We start from the raw sequence: 23,426 nt of genomic DNA, 5'->3' as shown, positions 1-23,426 counted from the left end.
CAATATTTTTGCTGTTCGCAGCTGGAATTGGTGTTCTTCGTACTATTCGCTTGCCTGTGTCGATGCTCTTCAACGCATTGAACATGAAGCACTGTGGGCCATCCAGAGAGGGCTACTAGGAGTTTGTTTGTTGGTGGGGACGGACTACAGGTCTTCGTTGTTGACCGAACGCGTCGGCTGAACCTCCCTCACTGCTTAAGAGAAAATGGGGATAGGCAGATTTTATCGGTGGCTTTCTGAGCGCTACCCGCTCATTAACGAGAAGATTGGCGCCTCCTCCATCCCGACCTTCGATAACTTGTATCTGGACTTGAATGGAATCCTTCACAACTGTAGCCATGGAAATTCAGGAAAGTACCTCCTCTCCCAGACGAAGGAGGAAATGCTGCTGTGTGCCTTGACGCACCTACTTCGCTACACTGCCTTTGGGTAGGGGGGCGGCTTAACGTTGCATTCAGATGGCCTCCGATGTTTATCTGGTTTGTTTTCAGGAGGGATGCTCCATGCAAACGAGGACTTGATGTGGCAGTCTGTTTTTGCCCTCTTAGATCTGGTGGTTTCGACGATTTCCCCTCGCAAGCTTCTGTATTTGGCGGCTGATGGAGTTGCCCCCCGTGCAAAGATGAACCAGCAGGTACAGTGTGGTCTGCATTGATGTGGCGGTGGATAAGCATCGCAGGCGTATGTGGGAGTTTGAACGGATTTTTGTAGTGTTGTAGGTGTTTCACCTTGCTACTGTGGCTCAGCGTGCTCGCCGTTACAGAGCCGCCAAGACTGCGCAGGAGGCCGCAGTAATGCAGGCCAAGCAGCAACGTGCGACAGCAAACGGGGTCCAAGCAGCAGCTCAAGGAGCGGGCGAGCAGTTGTCCAGTGTTCCGTTTGGGACGGGAGGTATATCCGGGAAAAGTTTCGACAGTAATTGCATTTCTCCGGGGACAGAGTTCATGGCCTCATTCTTCCGTCACCTTCGTTTTTACTGCGAGAAAAAATTTCAAGAAGATGCAAGGTGGAGGGGCTTGAAAGTGCTCCTATCAGGTCCGGATGTCCCCGGTAAGTGCTTGGCCTGATTTGCTTCATTTGCTGCGTGAATCGTTGAGGGCAGGGATTCAGGGGCCCCCACTGCCATAGCAGGCATCCACAGAGGGTCGCGGCTTATGGAGTTACTTAGCAAATTCGCATGGCTAGGCTGCATTTAGTGGTCTAGAATTCAAAGGGAGATGAAACAGTTGCGAAACTAGCGTTTTTTTTCAAATGGTGCTTGATAGCGTGTTCCCGTTGTCAGGGGCTGCTGCTCTCGCCGGTGTACAGCAACTACTCCTTCATATGTAGAGACTACTGGCGTTGTCATTTTGCACAGGCGAAGGGGAGCACAAAATCATGGCCTACCTACGGTGCTGTAAGGCCGCTGGTAGTGCGGACCCGAACACGCGACATTGCTTGTACGGGCTTGACGCTGATTTGATCATGCTGTGTAAGTCAGTACCACATGCCTGCAGCTCGCTGTCAGTCACGTTATAGACTGTTCGCAGACCCACATATTTAAGCTGATAAAGTGGGCACATGAGCAAAGACTTGTCTTGCGTGTGCATACACGCATTCGCAGCCCTTGCGTCCCACGAACCACAGTTTGCGTTGCTGAGGGAAGAAGTCGTCTTCGGCCGTCCCACCACAGTCGATGCGGCAGATAGGGTGCGTTCCTTTTGCTGTTGCCTCTACTGCTCTCGTGCTTTCCGTTGTTACTTACTCTCGCAGTAGTGAACTGTAAGCAGTAGCCCAAGTGGCCTCTCCACAAGCTAGGTGTTCCAGAGTGCCTTCCTTGCCCTGCAATACCGTCGCGTACTGGGACGTTAAGAGACTTGATTGAAAGATCCCTAAAACGGGGAGAAGAGAAGTATTATAGCTTTAGAATAGCGTGAAGGTGGCCCGACCACAGGTTGTCAGTGCGGCTTTCCTTTCTTGCGGTTTTCCTTTCCTTTGTGGCAGATGTTGCGTGAACCGGAGAAGCTTCAACTCTTGCACATCTCATTGGTGCGCGAATACTTATCGGTGGATCTGTTGCCGGCGAAGATAGACTACAGCCAAGAACAGATTGCATTCAAGGACCGTGGAACTGCCCACGGGCAGCCTTTTTCACCAGGAGGCAGGGTCAAGTTAAATGAGCCAGATGGAGTATCGCAGCAGTCTTCATCGGAGGGAAGTTTGAACCGTCGCGTCGATAAGATGCTCTCCTGTCCATGCGAGACAGAGCGTGCTATTGACGACTTTGTCATCTTCTGCTTCTTGGCGGGAAACGACTTCCTGCCGCATACGTTTTCCACAGACATTGGGGAAAAGGGGCTCGATAGTATGATCCTGTGCTACGGGCGTTTCTTAGCTGTAGGTATTCGTTGAATTGAGGCTGTATCCTGCTCCATGAGCAGCTGATTTGCGCCTGCTCTTCTTAACGTTCTCCACCATCTCGTTCTTGCTATTGCTTAGGCGTTCATAAGCCGCTTTTACACTTTGCGTATAGCGTGTTTCTTCCATCTTTGCTGCACGTTGTCGCTTCAGGAGTATCGCGGACTGGCCGCATCCGTAACAAGCAAAACGCCAGTGGATGGCCCGTGGCTTGTCGGAAGGTGTGGCCAGTTGAATCTCCTTAATTTGTACATATTTCTCAAGCTATTTGTAGAAACTGTGGAAGACTACAAGGTTGCAGGCAAGGCCGCAGACTTGCAGTGGATCATGAGAAAGAAGGCGGGAGAGGTATGCTTTGGCCCATCAAGCACTTACTTTTGTTGCCTTCTTTTCAGCGTCTCTAATTCTCGCTCATCTTGGATGGGAAAGCTGGGAGCTGGCGAGGTTTCCATTGTTGCAGGATGCGCAACTGAAGATGCCTGACGTCCTTGGTGGGGACTCGTGCACAGCATACCGTGCAAAATTTTATGAACGGAAACTTGGCTTCTCACTTCACACGGAAAGCGGCCGAAGGGAGCTGCAGCACTTGTGCCGAAGGTATCTGGAAGGGCTCCAGTGGGTACGCAGCGGCGTGGGCTGCCTCGCTTGTGGCGCATGAGTAGCTGGACGGTTTCCGTGGTAGTTGCTCCTGATTTTTTAAAGTTAGGCCAACTTTTCTGCGTCTTTGCATCCAGGTTGCATTCTACTACTTCCGAGGCCCCGACGCGAGTGGGTGGAGGTGGTATTACTCTTACCACTACGCTCCCTTCCTGCGGGACGTGCTCGACTGCGACGTGTTCAGACCGTCGTTTCCAGATACGCAGACAGTGAATTTCACAGGCACAGGCGCAGACGAGCGCTGCGGGGACCTTTCATATCTTATAGACCGTACCATCCCATTGCCTAGCGGGGAGCCGTATTCGCCGTTCATGCAACTCTTGTCAATCTTGCCGCCTCAGTGAGTAGGAGGACTCCACTGGAGAGAACCCTCTCCCCCCCTCCCCACCCACCCCGCCCACCGTGCCCTTTGCACCCCTCCTCTCGGTTAAAGATCGCCAGCTTAAGCGCCATCAGACTAGCTGGGTGATGCTTTCTCAGGTCGGCTGAATTACTGCCTCCCCAGCTAAGGCACATACTGACCGACCCCCCTCCACAGCTTGCACCTTTCTTTCCGAAAGACTTCGAAATCGACATGGAGGGCGTGAAGGTAAGTTCCTATTTTATCTGAGTAAATTGCCTCCACTCCGTAGTCTGTTGATTTCCTGTTGGCTGCCCGACAAGTGGGCAAAGTAGCACCAGGCCAACCGATTCGGCCTACTCCTTCTAGAGTTATGCATGCTGGGCTGCCTTGCTGTGTTTGGTATGAGAGTGCTTGCTTTGTGTCTCTGCTGCATGTTCCCTACCATGATGCTCTGCAGGTCCCGTGGGGGGGTGTGACGCTGCTGCCGTTCGTGGATGAAGCGGTGCTTGAGAGCGTTGTTTTTCCTCTTCTGGAGAAGCTCCCCCCAGAAGTGCTGAAGCGAAATGAGACCGGGAAAGTCGTGCTGCTTATGAGGGAGGAAAATGAGCAGAGCTGGAGACAGCATGGTCTCTTACTAAGTGATAAAGACTCGGGCAATTGCGAGCATGGCCAGCTGGCTTCCCTCGACCCTGTATATGAGCGTGAGTGCTTCTTCTTTAAAACCAAAATTATACATAGGAGTCTTGGCGTCGTATTGGACATTCCACGCCTTCTCAGCCGTATTAACAGTTCCATTCAGGAGAACGTACCCAGGGGAGGTGAACAGCGGGAAATTCGCATCTTCCCTTCAACTCTTCCCTGGGCTTTTCCTGACGTGGTAGACAGTTGCGTGGTGGAGGAGGAGGTTCTTGTCTTGCCACCTCTATTGGCTGCTCGCTTGGAGCTGGCCAAAATTGTAGGCGTCCTTAGGATCGTCAGACCGACGATTCCTATCCCTTCACCATCCTCCCAGGTGAACATCAAGGATGCAGTCGAGGCGTACGTGACGAAGTTGCGCTGGGCTCTACAGTGTACAGATTTGTCTTCAGTGCGACAGCTGCGCGACCCCCCAGTTAGTCTGCCGCCGCTACCGAACCTTTCCCCTAGGGGGAATGAACTACTCTTCCCAACGGCTCCCCTTCCTGGAGCATCGCCAGCTGCCGCTGTTTTGACCCCTTCGCTTCACTCTAAATGCATCGCCGTGAGCAAGACTGCGCTTGCTAACAAGTTCCGTGATCACATGTACCATCGAGGTTTCTGGGTGATTTGCAGTGCGTGCCCCTGCCTAGCGGAAATCTTCATTCCACCGACTGTTTGTGTTAGGCGCGCACCGGTCTACTCTACTCTACAGCTGCAACAGCATATCATTTTGCTGCCTGCTTAGAGCACTTGAGTAAAGCGGTTGCCCACACTTTGTCCCACTGATTTCCAAGAGCTCATATGTGCATTGGTGCTGATTCGGGATTGCGTATTTCAGTGGCACCGTGGGACAGGGGTCAAGGTGTTCAAGCGCGTGTCAGTTAACCAGTCCGTGGTGCTGAGCGTGATGCCATTTTCGAGGGAAGCGCTGCTTCGAGGGTCTACATCGAGCATTGTTAACTTGCTAAAACCAAAGGACACGCTGAATAAACTGCTCAACAGCAGATTTGTTCTCTACGACTACCCTTTTGTAAAGCTGGCCACTCCGGTGAGCTTGCATTTCTTGGTTTTTCCCTGGTCCAGCTTGCGCACTTAGGTACTGTTAAACAGTATGAGAACTTTTGCTGTAAAACAGCCTTCTCAAGAACGACGGGAATGCAGCGACGAAGTATCAGTAACGATTGGGCACCGTAGCGGTGTCTAGTAACCATAGTGTTTATCCATCGTGACCATTTATTGTGACTTTCCATGGGCACTGAATTATTGCCTACTCGTTCATAATATTTTCAACTGGTGGGTAGGTACGGTCGTGGTATGTTGCGGCTACAGGTTGCTGTGTGGCATCCTACTTTTTACATTCCTCTAGATTTCGGCAGCAAAGCGCAGAGTGCTGATTTCCCCAGTGACCCTATGGAACAGTTGCAGGAGGTGGAGACGGAGAAGCGCCGCCTGCGGGAACAGGGCATTGCTGTGACGGACGAGGTGGAAGGCTTCTACTTTGCGCAATACAGTGCAAAGAGCGTAACAGAGCAGGTTGCTGAGGACGCGCTAAAGACCGCGCCTTACTGGGATCCGGACCAACAGGTCCTAGGCGGCACCGACGAGGATGCAAAGCCGAGATGTACGCCACAGCAGTCTCTCGAGCAGCAGCTGCGGCACCTTGCACTGGACGTGACTTCGGCGCTTGCAGGTAAAAACCAACAGCAGCTGTCCCGCGCATATCACCCGCAGAGTGGTCTTTCCACCCTTCTTGTTGAATTGCGTCCAGTAGAGGATATTGTGATGGAAGAAAAATTAATCGATATGCACTCGATGAGCAGCAGCAGCGGCAACGCTGCTGGTTCCAATTCGCACGAGGGGAAGTCCACTGCTTGCGTACATTTTCGATACGGATCGGAAACAGTTTTCCGCCTTTTCCCACTCCTTGCGACGCCGTCGAATACCCTCCTGGAAAGCATGCAGCAGTGCCACCAGGAAGTGATCGATGCGGTTGAAGCCCACAGGAAGATCCGGTGGAAGGCCGGAGATGATGTTTTTTGTATCGCGCCAAACGGAGAACAGCAGTTGTTTCTCGGTGCCGCCGGTGTGCTGGAAAGTTCTCCCACCAGGGAGGATTCGCATCTGTGTGTCCGCATTTCATCGTGGCGAGAAGAACCCCTTGGATTTCAGGAGGACCTAGATAAAGCATGCAGTGCGGTCTGTGCAACCAGCACAGTGCGTCAACTTTCCCTTCACGACTTTCGAAGGTTGCACAAAGCGTGTAGTTATTGACATACTGGGGTTCGCGTGGGCATTGTAGACTGCATTAAGGCGAAACTGTTTTGGTGATGCAGGAAAGGGTTTACTCCTTGGAAGAGGCAGCAGAGCTGATGGGTGTTACTCCTTTCGCTGCATTCCAAATCTTTTCCTCTGTGTTCATCAAGGAGGGGGAGAATCTATATGTAAGTCGTTTAGCAAGGAATCGCTGTGTCGGCGCAGTGTCACGAACTTGCCCATTTCAGCCATCTACCAGTAGGATGAAGGGATACTTCGGGGGTTTGCTCTAGGGTGGTTAGAAGGCAGACGATCCGCAGTATTCAGTATCATGTTGTACTTAGTAGTGGTTCAGCTAGAGGATATTTTGCTACTCTGCGACTGTACTCTCCATGTCCTTCCTAATCTGCAGGACTGCGGCCTTCATATAGCCATCTTCACGAAGAGGACGCGCAAGCCTGCCTACGTTGTCAGGTTTTCCTTGCCGTGGCTTAACTTGCCTGGCCATCAGCGATGTACGACATTTCATATTGACTGTATGCTAAAATCGCTGGAGTCGCAGGAGGTATTCCAGAAGTTCTGGCAATGAATGGGCTTGCTGGCAGGTGCAACACGTGATCCTCAAAGCGCTGTACAACTTGCTGTTTTGATGCTGTGGGCAGCTCGCTGCAGCTCTCACCTCTTCACTAGCCGTGCAGTTGAACTCGGAAAGCAACTTGTGCAGGCGTTTCCTACTTTTGGGCACGCACTCGATTTGGTGAGCATCTGCCCAGTCAGTCTGTGTGCATCTGATATCCAGCCATGGGAGTTCCCAGATGGGTGCCAATTCTAAAAGGCACGCGTTACAAACGCATGTGCGTCTTCAGGTTGGTAATCATCATGGGAACTTTTCGGCGAGCTGCCACCTGAAGGCCGCTGATGTCTTCCGTGGACTGCCAGACGCCGCATTTTTGGCATCTCGTTTGGCGTCGATGGCGGCGCAGTCAGCCTCTCGCAGCGCGAAAGCAGTGACCACTGAATATGCTTGGTTACCGAATTCAAGTGGGTTTTAGTGCATTGATTGTGCGAAGAGCCACGTTTTCCAGGCCGCGCACTATGAACAGTGCGCTATATGCGAAGCCCATTTGCAAGTTGCGACAGTTCTGTAAGCTGCAGCGAGACGAAGATGTAGTGATTGCTCTCGAGTTCTTTCGGTGCATTTTCGTTCAGCGTACAGGGCGTTGGATGATGAGCGGAACGCATTGAGTTCGGGGCTGGCCGCCGCCCGCTCGGTTGTGTTTCGTGCGGACGTGGCCAGCTGCGTCCCAGCAGCAGACCTGCTAACGATTCAGAAGCACATCGTATCCAGTATGGCATTTACGAATATATGGCGTGGTTTGGTTGTGCATGCTCTGCAAATTGGGCGCCTTCGAAAGCTAATGCTGTTCAGCAGGATGTTTTCTCTGGTCTTGTGAAGTTCTGCGACTGCCTCACGGCTGCGACTGCCTCACGGCCAACTAAAGCGCGTGTGCTTTTTGTCTACACCGGATCGTGCTTTTGTTGCTACGATGTTCTCTGTTTATTCAGAATTCTTGCGTCTACATACAGTCCAACAGGTGGCGGATGGGGAATATAGATTTATATATACGGTAATGGCCCATCTGGGGCAGCGCATGGCCTATGCCCGGTTCCGCGGGTCTGTTCGTCAAGGCTCTCGTGGGACTGCCTGCGGCTTTGCGTCAAAGTTCGGCAGCTGCAACATTAAATGCAAATACGCAAGCGGCGAGACTACACGCAGTTCTACTGCAGATAGGCCAGTCTCGCGAGGCGGACTAAGACACGGTTCGGCACCCCTTCCGCGCATGAGAGGTGCCGCTTACGTGGATGCTGTCGTAATAAATCTTACACTCAAAAAGCGGTTGAACTTCAGAGGGCTCAGTTTGAAACAAGGTCAGCAGGGGGAAGCAATTCTCGTTGAGGAGGATGCGGAATTTATAAACTCTCAGATCAGTGCAGCGGAAAGAGTGACACTGTTTCAGAAGCAAATGGATTTCCTCGAGGACCTGTGCATTGAGGTGCTACTGGACGAGCCCTGTTTGGGTAAGCTGCCACCAGCTGCAAGCTGCCATAGGTGCAGTTGTTAATCATAAGCTTCGTCAGTACTCCACTACGTTCCTCTCGTTGGGCATAATTATACTTCACGACTTTTCATTTTTACAGGAGCGTCGGACGGAAACGGAAGCATTGAAACCCTCCGGATTCTCCTTTGTCCTGCAAGCCATTGGCTGCCACTCTGCTCTCAGGTGAGTCTGGCCGCTACAGTTTATAAATTACTTGTCAGTTGATAGCTGAACCTTCTAGTGAAGATGCTTGCGGTCTAATCTCCTCATAGTCTCCCATGGTTTTTTGGCCCAGTACAGCAGCCGTTGCTCCACACTCACGCGCTGTGCTAACCTGCTATTCTTCGTATCGGTGCCCCACTTTCTTTGTCCCCTTCCTTGTTCCCTTGCATATCTCATTGAGTTGACGGGCCTGTGCATAAAAGGTGGTTATCATTATCCTCAGGAGGCTATCCTTGTGTTAGTATATATATTATTCCGTTTGGTGCCCATAGTAGTTGCGCTACATGCAAGCTTCTGGTGGTCGCCTCCAGATCCCAGTACCTCCATGCACCAGCAGCATATAGCATATCATGTATTCGTTTGTGCCGTACTCGTGTACAGCTGTGAAACGCCTCTGCACGCGTTCTGCACCAAAGGAGAATTTCTGTGAATCACAAAACGGTAGATGCCCAGAACTGTGCTCTGTTGCCTCAGCAGGTGCGACAGCAGGCTGGCGTACGGAAGCAGCACCACCAGCTACCGCCACGTCAGCGCGACGCCGTTCAGCGGCGCCCACTGCGTCCTGCAGACTTGCCGAATCACAGACAGACTCGCGTTCCATCGGGAGCTTCGCAGGCCCGACGTCAGAATTTTAGAGGAGGCAAAACGCCGTCTTCTGGGCAAGTTAAGGCAGGCTGTCCCAATGGTTCCTTTCAACATTCACAAATATCACAGCAAAGAAGACAACAGCAACAATTATGGCAAATTCCACCACAGATACCGAACCAACAGCAGGCTTCTGCACCGGTTGCTCAGACGCAGCAGAAGGAAGGACTCGAGGCAAAGGCGAAGGCTTTACTTGCAATATTAAAAGCAGAGGGACCAACTCCCAACTCATAAAATGGATACCTTCCTGATGAATTCGTGTGCGAGTCTTACGCCTTCTGCCACCGCTTCGTCTTCTGGTGCATCGAGGGCCTACGGCCTGTGGGATTTTGGAAGACAAAAGATTCGTTATCTCAGTTACATTGGAAAGGCTTGCAGATTTTTTGAGCGGCAGTAATGATGGAGTTCAAGGCGCTGCTGCCTTCTGAGGAAGCAACTCCACCTTTACACTCTGCGCGCATGACTTTTGACAACAGCAGGTTGCCGGTTGCTGTCCTTCGTAAACTTGGCTTATCAAAGCCCAGGATGTGCACCAGTTGGCACGGAAGATGCCAACTTTTCAAACAGCGCAGTTCTGATTTGACAATGGATGTTGGGTGCGAGCAAGGTATAGATCACAAGTATGGCCCCCAGGTTCTCAGTTGTTCACACGAACAGTGACTTAAGGATCTTGGGGGTCGTGTGCTGGATGCGTGGCCTTCTGCCACTGGTCGATCTCTAGAGCGCGACCAGCTGGAGACGCAGGCAGTTGCTGTCACGAAACAGGACACAGAAGGTTCCGTACAATCCAGGAATAGCAGGCAGAGCGACAGATGACCTGAAGGACGCCTCCAGAAAGCGAGAGGCATTTCATCCGGTCGCCTAGGCATCCATGAGGCTGCTCGCTGATGGCCTTCGAACAATGCGCCATCCGGTGGAGCACAACAAAGGCAAGAGGTGATTCCTTAACGTATAGGACAGAGACATCCATATTTAGCTAAACCAGCACCGCAACGCCGCAGGGCCATGTGCATTTTACGCAGGAGCAACGCTCTGCCAATGCGCCCCTGGGACCCAAGGAGATCTGCACACTCTGGCGGTTGCGGCGCAAGCACGACTGCGTATAAACAAGAGCTGCAGAAGTGGGAAATTTCGAGCGCATCACATGCGAATGCTTTACAATTGGAGTGCCCGTTGGGCTGCCCGGACATCTCAAGGGCACTCTCGCCATTCTGTATTATGTAGGAAGTCCCCAGTACTCCGGCGGAGAGCATTTGCGTCTTTCTAGATGCACATCCGCATGAACGCGTTTTTAACTATCGCACTTAGTGATGTACGCTACGCCCAAAGGCGGTTGCTAGCCACGACAGTGTATCTAGTGCTTTGCCCAGGAGCATATGGCAAAGGTGGGGAATGCAGTGGCGCGTTGACTAGGTTTGAGTTGGTTCAGCGAGCTCGTTTCGTGGTACGCTGGGGATATTGCATTCTTGAGCTCTACGCATAAAGTGCTATGTGACTAATTGTTATGTAGTCCATTTGCTTATCCGACTGCACGACCATCCTATAGACAAGTTTCGATTGGTCGGAATTCAGCTCCAGGTAGCAGGACGTCACTCTCAGAACGAGTTACCACGGACGTTACAGAAACAGCAAGTTTATTTGGTGTCCCCCTGCTCGTGGATGGGTTACACTAACCGTATGGGGGACTTGCAGAACTGCCTAGCTATAGCTTATTTCCGTTAGGCGGTTCCAAGGTGTTCGTTGTATAAGCATAGGGTCTCTGGTGGTCGAAAGATGTTCATCGTAGCAACTGGATAGGAGCGTACGTTTGGCAGACAGTGTACGCGAGAAGAAACAACGCAGAACACAGATCAACGTGCATTTTTCTGCTGGCCTTGAAAGCATGTCACCTGGTGAACAGCGCGCAGTTGGGCTCGTTTCAGTTTCATTCCTCATCACCGAGCTGCTAAATGAACCTGCCTGATGTCCCGATTTGGCACAGCCTAGGTCATGGGAAGCCCACACTTGGTAGGTGTATTCCTGCGAATGCCGCCGCATTCGGGACGTTTAGGCCTCATTTGGATGCTTTCACTGCTATCATGTTTTGCGTTTTTGCGGGGTACACAAAACAGGATTCCCAGTGCACCGTGTCGAACTCACCCCCAAACCCAACAAGCGCTGTTCGGAGTTACGGGAGATTTTAGTAACTTTAAGCAAAATTCGAACGGAGAGCGTGCGAATAAAACAAGGGACAGTCAAACCGTCAAGTAGAGTGCTCGGGCGCAACCCTGTGCTGGCGGGGAGAAAGGAAAGGTGGTGGCGCTCCCCCGTCGGCTTCAAACGCTTAAAAGAATTCTCGGTGAAATGCAAGTAAATGCTTCGAATATATATCTGGCCTTCCAAAATAGCCGACCAGTTGAAGGCTTAATCGTTGCCTTCGTCATCTGGGTTCGCTGACGCTTTTTCGCATGTTGCAATAGACCCCTATGACAGGCAAGAAACTGTCTGTACGATGGGCAGCACAGCGCCACAAACTCCTTCGGCAGGTAAGGCAGGGGGCGGGGTTGCTCTAAGTTACAGCACTTTCTGCTGCAACAGTTGCGGTAAAATAGCCATACATGCAGGCATGCGAAGCCTTTTTTTGACTCATGCACTACCAGCGTAGGCATTTGTTGAACAATTCTTTGGCTTCCGCATATGCATGCTCACGAACATCGATACCTGTACTGAGTTCACGCAGACTTCGCTACACCCTGCGTTTAAATGCCTATTACAAAGCCCCCAACAGTGGGAAGAAGATGCGCAGGCTTTGTATTAAAACCAGAGAACCACCCAACGCCGCCTACCAGTGGTAACCGTGGGTGTCTCGCGGCATGGGAGAATCTATATGATTGGAACATTGCTACAAATCCTTGCACGCATCTCTGTTAGTACGTAGTGCGAAGTGGTATGGTTTCTGCATTTTTTATTCGGCATCATTAGTGGTCTTGCTCGTAATATTACAAGGTCCTTTGTAGACCAGATCCTACATCCGTTTCCATGGTGCTGATACTGCAATGCGGAGTAGCCGGAAACGTGCAGGAGGCGAGAGTTAGACTTCTGCCGAATTTATAGACTAACACGCAATTACTATTAGTGAAAAAAACTTTATGCGTACCGTGGTCACTAGTAGAGAAGGCTTTTTTTCTGTAGAGGATGGCACAAGTTGAAACATGGCCATTAATTGTCTGCGACGGCTCACTGCGCCGCAGCATCTGCTCACCGGGTCAACCACTGCTCTGTTTTTTGCTCCATACCCCATGGTAACTCCTTAGGAATAAATTAAGATGGAGCGGACACTTTTGTAATTTCCGTACTAGCACTCTTTTGATATTCCTTTGCAGGTTGCCGGGTCTGCTACACCGATTTTCTCGTCGCCGCCATGGGTCGGAAGAGATGGGTATCGAGCTTCTGGGGGGTGCATCCCCTGAATCTCCTGGCTCACGCAGCCGTAATTTTAATTGTCAAGTGCTCAGATGTGGCAGCAGAGCATGAAAGCAACGGCGGACTCGCCGATGCACCGGTGCAAGTTCAGATACATGAGCAGGCCGACACAGAGACTACGCCCCCACCTCTCCAGACCGTTGTTAGTAGTGCGCAGGCATCTGCAGAGACTGCTTCTTCAGCGGGAGATGTGTATTTGCTCCAAAACAGGGGGGAGAAGCTGATCCAAAGGGTAGAAGCCCCCCACATGTCCCCTCCGGGTGCAGGCCGCCTTGCTACGACGGGTCTGCTTGCTTCTCTTCTAGTTCTCATCGGATTAGTCTTCTGGGAAGTTTTTAACTTTGTTGGCGATGTGCATGACCCATTTAAAGATGTGACGGACCCCGGGTTGATTCCTGTGATGATCGACGATATGCTAGATAAAGGGAAGTCCTTCGCCTTCGTGGTAAGGTGAGTCCTGCAGGCTTTGACTCCCTGGTACCTATTAGCGCAAGTCCCCTTTCTAGCCAAAAGCGCAGTACATAGTTCTAACCCTCTCTCTGCCTTGTTTTTGCTGTCTATGTCTCCCGTGTGTCCCTTGCGTCGTTATAGGCGATGCAAGTTTTGCGGTATTGGTATTCGGGCACTGAAAAAGGCTGGGAAGGATACGGTAAGGGAAGGAGGGGAGGCCTTGCATTAGAAGTAAAATAGTTTGGATAGACCAGTTACTGTGCAGCACTCACAGGAATTGTACCAAGCTTGCGCTATTAAGGCCTCCCTCAGACGGGGGGGGACGCGCAACAGCTTCATAGCAAAGCAGAGCTCCACGGAAAAGGTGGTGTTTGTTGTGGCTATTCAGGTGGTGGTTATGGTCGAAGGGCATCCACATCAAACCGCGATCAGCCGCTGCCTGAGGACCAGATACGGCGCTAGAGGATTTCCGTTCTTTATCGTTGACTCCGATCGATATGGATACCTTTCAAAAGTGGTAGATATTCACTTGATATGGGATTTCCCTACAGAAGCATCTACTGCAGGATGTAGCATCATTGTGGCGGTTTTTGCACTTTTCTGAACAGCGAAGGCGCTGTCTAGCCACCCGTGATTGCGTGCGTATGTGCGTATGTGCGTGTGTGTTTGTGTGTGTGTGTGTGTGTGTGTGTGTGTGTGTGTGTGTGTGTGTGTGTGTGTGTGTGTGTGCGGTTGTCGCAGAAGCAGTTTTTGGCAGAAGAGTCCCCCCGATGAGGCCGAGTACCCAGGCGGATGCCTGGTCTTTTCTCCCTGGGATTTTTGCCTAGGGGCTCCTATATTGCGGGCAGCGTTCCTTTTATGCGTTCGGCAGTTTTTCTAATGTATAGTTCGCGCCACTTTGCTTCCTGGTGGCTGTAGAAGCCCATACGCGAAGAAGGCCAGGACTAGCCAGCGGTGGATGTGTCTGCTGGAGCGTCGTTCCTGCCGTTGGAACTCCATGCAGCCTTCTGCTTCGAAGCAGCTAGAATTGTAGTTTTTGTTTTTTGAACCAATAGGTCGCCTTACAGGGATAGACTTTTTCTTTCTCCGCGCACCAGAGATTTTGTTGAAGCGAGGGCACTATCCCTGGCTTATTTCTGCGGGGATATATTTCCCAGTATTGCATCTCTCTCACGTAGCTGTTCAGCCTTGAGACCCGAGAGACGGCTTGGTCTATGCAGCCCGAAATAGCCGATGCGTATTTGAGCACGGGTGAAGCACTCACTGATGTTTAAGATTCGCTTCTTCTTTGGGCCATGCAGCTGCTGGTGCCATGCTTGACTCTTAGTAGTACTTAGAAGCTAACGGCACTCCAGTGCACGCGCACTGGCTGCCATCACCCCATACAGTACCGCTCTGCATTAGCTTGACGACGAACACCATGAAATATCAATGCACCGTAGGATTGCTCGCTAGCATGGCGGATTATGCTTCAGCAAGTGCAGCCTGTCTTGTGGGGAGTGAAGCGACAACTCAACTGCCTGGCACTGCAAAGTGCAGTGCCACAGTGCCGCATGCTCCCATTCGAGAGGGGCCTGTAGCAGGCTCTAATTTACGGGTCCAAGTTCACGGCAGCAAAAGACGCTGCCATGCAGTCCAAAAGCTGTTCCTCTCTCTGTGACAGCTCACGCCTTGGCGTAACCCTGGAAGTTTCGTGGCCGTTAAGAGCAGGGAGGCTCTTTGAAGCATGAAGGAATTGGGACTTCTTATCTGCTTCCGAACGAGTAGGGCCTTGCCTGCGGATCCCTGGAATAATTGGTTGCTGGTTGGTGTTGACGGGGCTTGTGAGGGATGAAAGCCGACCAATGGCCATCCCGAAAGCTGCAGCGGCAGCTTGCAACTCAGCGGCAGCCTGCGGAGAGCAGCAATTCGGCGGAAACTAAGTGCTTATTTGCGTACACCGTTTTGCCTGCCCACTGATCGTCTAGGAACGCAGTTGCCTCCGAGAGAACGTCGTCGTTGTTAATGGGCCCGCAGGGAAACAGTTTACCTGGAAGGCAGCCGTAGCGGCGCCTGATTCAGCTTCCTCTGCAATAAGCCTTTTATATTGTACGCTGGCTGGTGCGCGTGTAACGTCGGGAATTCCATCGTCGTCATGCGTTTGGACACCCAGTGAGGAATTGTTTGAAGCGCCCCTTCTATGCGTTGGAGTCCTGCTTCTGCATCGCGCACCGCTGGAACTTCTGAACCAATGCCGAGACACATCACAGAATCCACACCAAAATCAAGAGAATGGCTTCTTCAAAAACTCAGGGCTTGCTGGCCTTGGTTTGGAATGGCGGTTGGCTCTGCCCCAATCCCACTTCCGCGACTTACTTGGTAACGCCTTGTGGTCGTTTGGGAATTCTTGGCCCAAACCGACTTGGTGCTGTATTTGCATCTTGCTGCGTGCCTTCGACTAGCTTTCGAGTTCCCTTTTGCGCGCCTTCAGCTGCTAAACATGTCTCCTGTCCTGTGCATCTGCTTTGCCGGCTACGTGGGAAGCACACGTCCTCGAATATATTGCAAGCCGCAGCAGCTGCGGCAGCAGCAGCTACAGACAATGTGGCTCCTGCTATTGCTTGGGGGCAGTTGCAATCTGAAGACCAGTGTTGTGGTGCGGCACGAATAGCAGAAGCAGAACCACGCGATGGGAGCTGGCTTAGGTCAGCCTGTTCTGTTGTTGAAGCCCCCTGGAGTGCAGACGAAGGCACAAAACCGAGATTCATGCAGCATGGATTGTATATATATGCAATCCATGCTTCTCGAAAGCAACGTTGATTTCCAACGCTAGAACCACCGCAAGCATTTTCCTCGTCAGACGTTTATCAGGGTCAAGTGCCGCAGACACTCACCATGAGCTGGCGCAGCTTACCTGCTTGTTTTGGGGCGTAGTGCGCGCAAAAGGGGGTCTCGGTGGGTAGAACGATGGACACCCGTTACACGTATAGGCAGGATCTCGTGCTGACTGCGCTATGTGTGTGTTTTCGGTTTGGATGGCTGTGTTTACAAGAGGCCTGTGGGCGGTCGAGTTACACGAAGAGTCATAGTGACCTTTCTTCTGAGGCAGCTGCTGTTCTTGTTGCAAACTGATCTGGCTGGTTGTTGCTGAATTCGATCTACACGGATTTCTCAGATGTCTCGTCCGTATCACAGGAGGGGGAATACGAGAAATCCGATGTGCCATTCCTTCGTGACCCCACACGGGAACGACAACAGAAGACCCCCGTAGAGTGTGAACCCAAGAGGTGGGAAAGGCCTCCCAGGCTTTAAAAAAGTTGTTGGCTGGCAACGGCTCCCATCTTTTCTGCCAAAATTGTCCAGAGGTGGTGCTGGGGGGAGTTATAGGAGGGCAGTGAGGGGCACAGTTGCTGGCAACAGAAGTTGCATGGCGCAGCCCAGATGGGAGAACTGGGCCGCAACAGCTGGCCGAGATGTTTGAAGCGATCCTGCATTGGGCTGGAGGTATCGTACTGCTGTTGCTGCTGCCACACCCTGCCTGCCGCAAATTAGCCCCGCCAGCAGCCAGCAAACCAATATATGCTGCGCAGTTTTTCTCCGATTGGGGAGGCGGGTCTGACGGCCGCCGGTGTTCATGCTCCCATCGTTCATGCAACGTCATATTTCCTTGACAGCGCGAGCAAACTGGGATTGCCGGCTGCTGCTTGATGTCAGAGGGCGCGGGGCCTGTGGTGGCTGGAGCGAAATCTTTCTCAGGCGTTGCTTGGCTACTTCGTGATGGAAAAGCAGCAGAGCGCTGCTCTTCTGGACAAGCAGGTGCTGTATCGTCACAGTTGATAGAAGGGCAAAGCGGTTTTGTCTCGGCCCCCGGTGAGCTCTGCCGGCAATACCCATGCGGATCTTTCCGCGAATGTGACAATTTCGCAATTTCTTGTGCTCCAAAGCTGCGGTATTCGTGGCGGTTGAGATGGACATTCCTGTGGCAACAGCAGCATCCTGCGCAGACACCGTAGTGGATGCAGCGTCTGCTGAAGGTGTAACAACACTTGGGAATTTCAGTCGCTTTCGGCTCAGAGGAAGGCCGGTTTCCAGACAATTGTCCGCGATCTTCTTCGACGTGGTATTTCGGGTCTGTGCCGTTCTCTGTGGCGCAATTGATTGCACATTCACGTACGGCTCTGTCGGTGTTTCAGCAAGGAGAGATGTTGTCTGTGTCTGATATTTGGGGGGCGGTGCCATTGGCCGTTCCATGCAAGAGCGCTTTTCGACGTCAACAGAGCACGTGGTTGCTGAGTTACTTTGAGCGATTTTCTCCGGAAATGTTGTAATTTCCCTTTCAGAGGCCGCTGTCGCTTGGCGTGCGCTCCCTGAAAGACCCCAAGTGGCTTTATTAGGGATAAGGGCTTTCGCTGGCATGTCAGTCTCGCATTTTGCAGCCGGAGAACTACTTCGTTGGGCAGAAGTATCTGTCGTCGGCAACGGCTTCTCAGCCTGGCGCAGCTCCGTCAACGGCGTACTCGGTGCGTTTTCCGGTTCGTTGTTTCTCTCTTTCTACTCACAGTAAACCAGCCCCAGCAATAAGAAAGTAAACATATTCCAGGTTCTCACTAAGCATCGTTCCCTTTTGAGGCTGGAGTAGAAGAACCTGTCATTTATCATGCTTTGTGGATGAACATCCCCAACTTACCCAACGAGGTGGTGCACACAGGATCCCCGAAGGCGGTGGCAATACGAAAACGAGATGTGCATCATCTACACACAGCATAATAATGCTTTACGTGTCATACGATTACATCAAAAATGAGCCGCCACGGTGTTTGCGCGTCTCACAAACTTCAGCGAAAGCCCTTGAACAAACAATGGTACCAGCGCTTCAATTTTTCCGCGCGAGTTGACGGCCATTACCTACCAGACGATGCAAACATGAGTGTGTCGCCATTTTCTAGCTGATGCCAGACATGAGGCTCTAGCCGACGGTTATTCAGCCATGTTCCTAAAATATCCCGGGAGCACACAGAACAGCAACGCCGACGCGCTTGGAGGCATACCTTCTCGATTAGCTGCTCGTATTATTAGCCCCAAGTATACAGAGTTCGCTTTCCACAGGGAGCGCTGTAACTTCTGCTTTGTAAACTGCTGCGTGAAGTTTTAATCTGCTCTACCGTTCAAAGACGCCAAATCCTTAACAAACGCCTTTCGGTCGACTCTTCCATTGGCAACACCGCAGTCAGATGCAGGGCCTCGCCCTTTACGACAGAAAACACGCATCTTAACGGGATAAACCCACATTACTTTGGTGAGCGGCTGAGAGGCCTCGAAGCTTGCCAAGCCAGTGGCTGGCAGGGCCCTCATACCAGTCGCTATCACTAGTAACAGGGCAATCAGAGGTCGTATCTTCACCATAAAAGCATATTGCCTACCGTGGTCGAGCTGTTGTAAACCCGTCAAGTCGAAGGCAGCGTGAAAACGGGATATTCCGGCACAGCGTATGGTGATGTCGCAGCTTCGCGCCCTACCTAGGTGGAGCAAAGGGTGCTCCAGCTGGTATAGGATGCTCCTTCCACGCAGTAATGCTAGTGCTCTTGGACTATCTTTCGGCTGTGCCATTCCGAAAGGCTTGTTTGGTCCGGCCAGACGCTTCTGGAGTGCCAGGACCTTGCATCTCCTGAAGGGCTCGTTGTAACGAAGGAAGAAGTAAATCTCTAAGGGGTTTCCTTCACTAATTACGTATCAAGCAACCTTGAATTCTAACTTGCTCTGGGTTGCATTAGGCAGATGCAAAGATCATGATCGGTCTTCCACGGATGCAAGGTCGCAAGTAGTTCGCATGTTAGGTGGCGAAGGGTGCACTGGCCCGGCTACGAGTAAGCAGCAGCATGAAGCTTAGTATCTTCTTTATTCTAATCCATATTTTTGAGTGACAATTGAGGAAAGTAAAGGTGGAGGCGAAGCCGCAGCAGAATGCGTCTGCGCGCTTCGAATCGGCTCAGGTTCAGCGTGCTGACCACATCAGGCTTCAGGGGTAGTAGCATCCCCAACGTTTTCCCATTGTTGCATGTATCCTGGATTAATAGGCAAGCGAAGAAAAAGAAGAAGTCCTTCTGCTCATGCAAACCTGTGCAGGATGCAGCTGTTGCTCCGCTGATCTAACAGCCGGCTCCAACAGCCCGCTGGTGTTGCAGCGGGGACCCGAAACTCTGGGAAAAATTTCTCTCGCTCCTTGTTGCAAAACTACCACTTTTTAGTTAGAATATAGTAAGGCCCCAGTCCTCGTGCACTGTTTTTCTGTGATCGTCTAAGCTGTGGGTAGAAAACAACTTGCAACGGCAGCCCTCACCAGCGCAGGCCACATTGCGGCAGTCCAGGAAAGCTGTAAGTAGGAGCCTGTCGGCTGTGCTTCTCCCAAACTTGAAGAACAGTACTTTTGCTAATTAGACTCTATTCCAGAAAAGATTTCGCCAATTTGAATGCTGTTGCTGCGCACAACTGGCGGTCGCGCAGTGTTGAGACGTCGCAGTGAAGTTGCAGCGGTCGGCCTTCCGGAAACCTTCAACTTCAAGATTCTTCAGTTTTACACTGAGAAACCTACCAGCAAAAATATTCGTGAGCAACTGGGGAAATTCCAAGGGTCTTTGTTCAGAGGGGAAGGTTGGTGAGTTGGCGCGCGTCGGGCTGCAGCCTCGATGCCTGGGAAGAATCAGGTTTCCGTACTTGCTGACTTCAACAAGCACTAGTCCACCTTCACGATTTCATTTTAATTCTGTTTTTCATTCAACACACCTCAAGAGACGCTTCGCATGGACCCAGAACCCACGCTGTCTTACCCTGCAGGCCTCTGCTTCATGGCGCTCTCGCTTCGCTTGTGCATATAACTGCAGCAGGTGTGCCACTTCAGGTGGGGGTACTATGGACAGGTGTGCGAGTGCCTCATCGTTCGGAAGTGGGAGATGCCCCGCGGCAGAATCGCATGTGGGCTCATCCGTTTTAGTTGGGGATAGCCGCCGAGTGAATTTCACGCCAAAAACAGGACGTGCAAAAGCGGATGGTGGGGGATCTTCGGGTACTTCTTCACAGATGTATGAACTTACAAACGCATCAAATTTGCGGGCTGCTCAGACTGCGTCTGCCCCGGCCTCTGAGAAGTCTCGTGCGCCAGCTGCACCAAGAGGGTTGACATCGCTACATCGACAGGCAGAGAGGCTGGCACCCAACTCCTCCGCAGGACAGGAGCGAAGACGAGACAACGCACTTTCCTTCTCCCGAGTGCAGGCGACTGGGGTTCAGGGGTCTCTGGGGAAGGAACCGGACTACTGGTCATACACCGCACCGTCGCCCTCAAGTGCTTCGCACCATGCATTTTCCGTCAACTCCAAATATGACATGAAATCGGAGTATATAGGGCCTGCTCCTCAGAGTGGTAGTGCAGGAGCTGGAATGACTGGTAACATTGAACGGATCTTGGGCACTAGCCACTCGCCTGCCGACAAGAAGATAGTGCCTCCCGACTCAAGCCTGCGTCAGGCGGTTGACGCCCCACGTGATGAAAGAGAATTCGAGGAACAGGAACTGTTGCAAGACGATGCAGAATGGGAGGAACCTGGAGAGGAGAAAAACGCGGAGGACTACGGTGATGGCGTTGCAGAGGCACTGTGGGAGAAGCGAATTCCCCAGACGTCGACACAGAATCCTATTTCCTCGCGAACACCTAGAGTGAGTCATTTGTGCCTACCTCTGGATGCTGTTGTATTGCCGTAGTGTGTTAGAACCCGTGTAACCTGCTTCTACCAGAGGTGGAAAGTAAGGAATAGCTCAGCGGCAGAGCCCTGCATGAGGGACCTGGGCATTAAGTGGGAATTTGAGTGTTGGTGCCGTACCCTACAGGAACGTTGTGCCTACACAACAAGCGACGACTGGGCAATTTTTGCCCTACACAATCAATATGTACGTCCCCTAAGGGACCGCGAATGGGTCCCGGGAGAGCCATGCATCATCCGCAGGAATTCCTTTGAACTGCCGCCGGGTGCCTGTGAGTTCCAAGCTGTCCCTTCAAGGCGATTCGACACAATAGTTAGTTGTGCTGAGAATTGTTCTTCTATATATTTGTTTTGCTGTGTATGGATGCTTTTGCATTGCCGTTTTTCTTGCTCTATGCGCCTGTACAGACCGTTACTCAGAGAGCGCCTGTGGCATTCCTGCCACTGCGTTTGAGAGCTTCGTCTTTCCCAACCCGCCACGGCAGTTCCTCATGGCCGCTCGAGGGAGGACCTCTGTCAATGTAGACTTTGCCCCTCCTTCTTCCCATGGCAGGAAGAGCGCGTTACGGAGCGGCCCACGAGGACGCTGCACTCAGCTAACTCAGGAGCAACTTCTCGACTTAGAGAGGTGCGACTTGACGTGTTTGCTCGTGCCCGTTTTTCAGAAGACCTTACTCGCCGCTGTAGCTATTTAACATTGCACAAGCTGAACATTTCGGGGCAGCTCTTAAGTCTTTCCGTCTCACAGCCCATTTTATCACTATTATTATGATTGGCCCTTAATGTTATGAGTGGTCTGATCGCTGTTCAATGGATGCCTGCTCTCAGAATGTTATGGTTTGATCCGGAGCCGCGATTGGAGAGGCCATTTCGACTGTACGCTGATTCAAAGACATGTCTAAAGGTATGACGCTTTCCATTTTCAGCGTTCCTACACCTCCGTCACCTAACTTTCTTACCATGACGACAAATGCTGCGAGATACTCCGAAAGGCGTGACAGTGTCGCCGAAACTGAGTTCGAATACTCAAGTTAGACTTTTCTTGTCGTGCATCTTGACTGCTGCAGGGCCGCCTTCACGACATCGGTCATATAATGAGAAGTGGCTGGTGACTACGAAAACTTGGAGAGCATCAGCTACGTTTCGGCGGGACTGAATTTTGCCTAGTTGGGATTTGCGTACGCATGCCAACCAGTTGTTTAGCAGTTCCTTTCAATACTGGGTCAAGAGCTTTGGCGTCAGTCGCCGAGCAGCAGAACAGATTTACGTTTTACTTCGAAGACAGTTAACCAGACTCTATCTATTTATTAACTTTTTTGAGGCCTCGGGCGCACTCAGCTGCAGGGAATGCCGCGCAGCATAGTGTTCCCCAGTTAACCAGACTATATCTTTTTATTGTTTAACTTTTGTGAGGCCTCGCGTGTGGTCAACTGCAGCTAAAGCCGCTCAGCGTCCTGCCGACCAGACGTAGAAACTATCGAATCAGATGCTGTGAAGGATTATTTCTGTGAAGTGTAGAGAAGGGTACTTTGAAGTGTGGATTTGCCTTGACAGTGCATTTGTTTTAGTGCTCGGTTGATTATGCCTCCTAGGCTAGCCGTGCCGCGACAAGAACCGAACACCAGCACAACTGGAGACCCTCTGGTACTTCATGAGGAGCTCCGAAATAGGTTGCAGCTTAGTAACTATGAAATTGAGCATGGCGCTGCATTCGGACGACCTTTGCGTAGAAACCTGCACCGTGTTAATCACGGCGGTCGAAAAGACACGCTGGGGGATAACGGGAAGCTGCTCGTTTTTCCTTGTTACGTTCACCGATATTGACCGTTCACTTCCTGCCCATCCACAAACTTCAAATTTTTGGGGGGAAGCATGTAGGATGTGCACAGGGAAATCTTCTACACATGCTCGTCCGCAGCGCTGGCGAACCGGTCCGTTGGCGAATCGACGTCGAGCTCGATGTGAAGGTTGCGTCTGATAGGGGTGCATGTCTTCCTCTGTTCGTATTATTTGGATCAATGCTTGTTTTCCTTTTCAATTTGACCTATCTTCTGTGGGAAAAGTCTAGACGGAGCCTTCATTTGGGGCAACGGTCCTGGAGCCCAAGCAAGACTTGCAGCTAGCAAACCCTGCACGTTCCCCTTATTGTGCCCCACGACTATTCAGCAAAGCTTCATAGGCACTACGGTACTTTTAAAAAGTTGAGGAGATATCAAAGGGCCCAAAGGTTGATGGTATAACTTCTTTAGGAGCCGCTATGCCACCGGGGGCGCCGCCGAAACAAGCCGCAGGTCAGGTCCAACTAGGCCTACGACGACCACCAGCGACTACTTTTGCTTAGTGCATCAGACAAAAGAAAAAATGATAAACTCATGAATGAGGTTTGAAGTGCACTTTGCCGGCTCAAATGAGGCACGATTCACCGTGACCTGCGTCCGTGGTGGGCGAATGCTCTCGCGGTGCCGCAATTAACTTGTTGGTACAGTT

General features: G+C 51.6%; 5 protein-coding genes across 5 annotated transcripts; 3 read left to right on the top strand and 2 right to left on the bottom strand.

Annotated features, from left to right (window-relative positions):
• Positions 1–205: 205 nt before the first annotated feature.
• EAH_00012370 (5'-3' exonuclease, putative) lies at positions 206–9,528 on the top strand (the record flags this gene model as incomplete). Its single annotated transcript, XM_013394713.1, has 21 exons — positions 206–335; positions 492–634; positions 747–1,050; positions 1,358–1,471; positions 1,604–1,689; positions 1,984–2,376; positions 2,551–2,745; positions 2,858–3,016; positions 3,132–3,394; positions 3,535–3,643; positions 3,855–4,637; positions 4,914–5,123; positions 5,405–6,271; positions 6,409–6,516; positions 6,741–6,864; positions 6,991–7,085; positions 7,195–7,369; positions 7,538–7,675; positions 7,895–8,407; positions 9,031–9,090; positions 9,218–9,528. The coding sequence occupies 21 exons, from the start codon at positions 206–208 to the stop codon at positions 9,526–9,528; spliced, it is 5,280 nt and encodes a 1,759-aa protein (XP_013250167.1).
• Positions 9,529–12,468: 2,940 nt separating this feature from the next.
• Positions 12,469–13,980, top strand: EAH_00012360 (hypothetical protein, conserved; the record flags this gene model as incomplete). Its single annotated transcript, XM_013394712.1, has 5 exons — positions 12,469–12,538; positions 12,657–13,206; positions 13,348–13,405; positions 13,595–13,792; positions 13,948–13,980. The coding sequence occupies 5 exons, from the start codon at positions 12,469–12,471 to the stop codon at positions 13,978–13,980; spliced, it is 909 nt and encodes a 302-aa protein (XP_013250166.1).
• An 817-nt stretch (positions 13,981–14,797) lies between these two features.
• On the bottom strand, positions 14,798–17,601 carry EAH_00012350 (hypothetical protein; the record flags this gene model as incomplete). Its single annotated transcript, XM_013394711.1, has 4 exons — positions 14,798–15,097; positions 15,236–15,425; positions 16,080–17,181; positions 17,484–17,601. 4 exons carry the CDS (start codon positions 17,599–17,601, stop codon positions 14,798–14,800), a joined length of 1,710 nt encoding a protein of 569 aa, XP_013250165.1.
• Positions 17,602–18,333: 732 nt separating this feature from the next.
• Positions 18,334–18,792, bottom strand: EAH_00012340 (hypothetical protein, conserved; the record flags this gene model as incomplete). The annotated part of the gene is made up of 1 exon (XM_013394710.1): positions 18,334–18,792. The coding sequence occupies one exon, from the start codon at positions 18,790–18,792 to the stop codon at positions 18,334–18,336; it is 459 nt and encodes a 152-aa protein (XP_013250164.1).
• A 1,299-nt stretch (positions 18,793–20,091) lies between these two features.
• EAH_00012330 (hypothetical protein, conserved) lies at positions 20,092–22,763 on the top strand (the record flags this gene model as incomplete). Its single annotated transcript, XM_013394709.1, has 6 exons — positions 20,092–20,895; positions 21,067–21,211; positions 21,348–21,567; positions 21,768–21,843; positions 22,007–22,047; positions 22,532–22,763. 6 exons carry the CDS (start codon positions 20,092–20,094, stop codon positions 22,761–22,763), a joined length of 1,518 nt encoding a protein of 505 aa, XP_013250163.1.
• Between the last annotated feature and the right edge of the window lie 663 nt (positions 22,764–23,426).

Source organism: Eimeria acervulina, genomic scaffold (genome assembly GCF_000499425.1).
Source record: "Eimeria acervulina Houghton genomic scaffold, Eah_scaff68, whole genome shotgun sequence".
Taxonomy (NCBI): Eukaryota; Apicomplexa; class Conoidasida; order Eucoccidiorida; family Eimeriidae; genus Eimeria; species Eimeria acervulina.
Note: the sequence above shows the minus strand (reverse complement) of the source record. Positions and strands in the feature narration are given on the sequence as shown.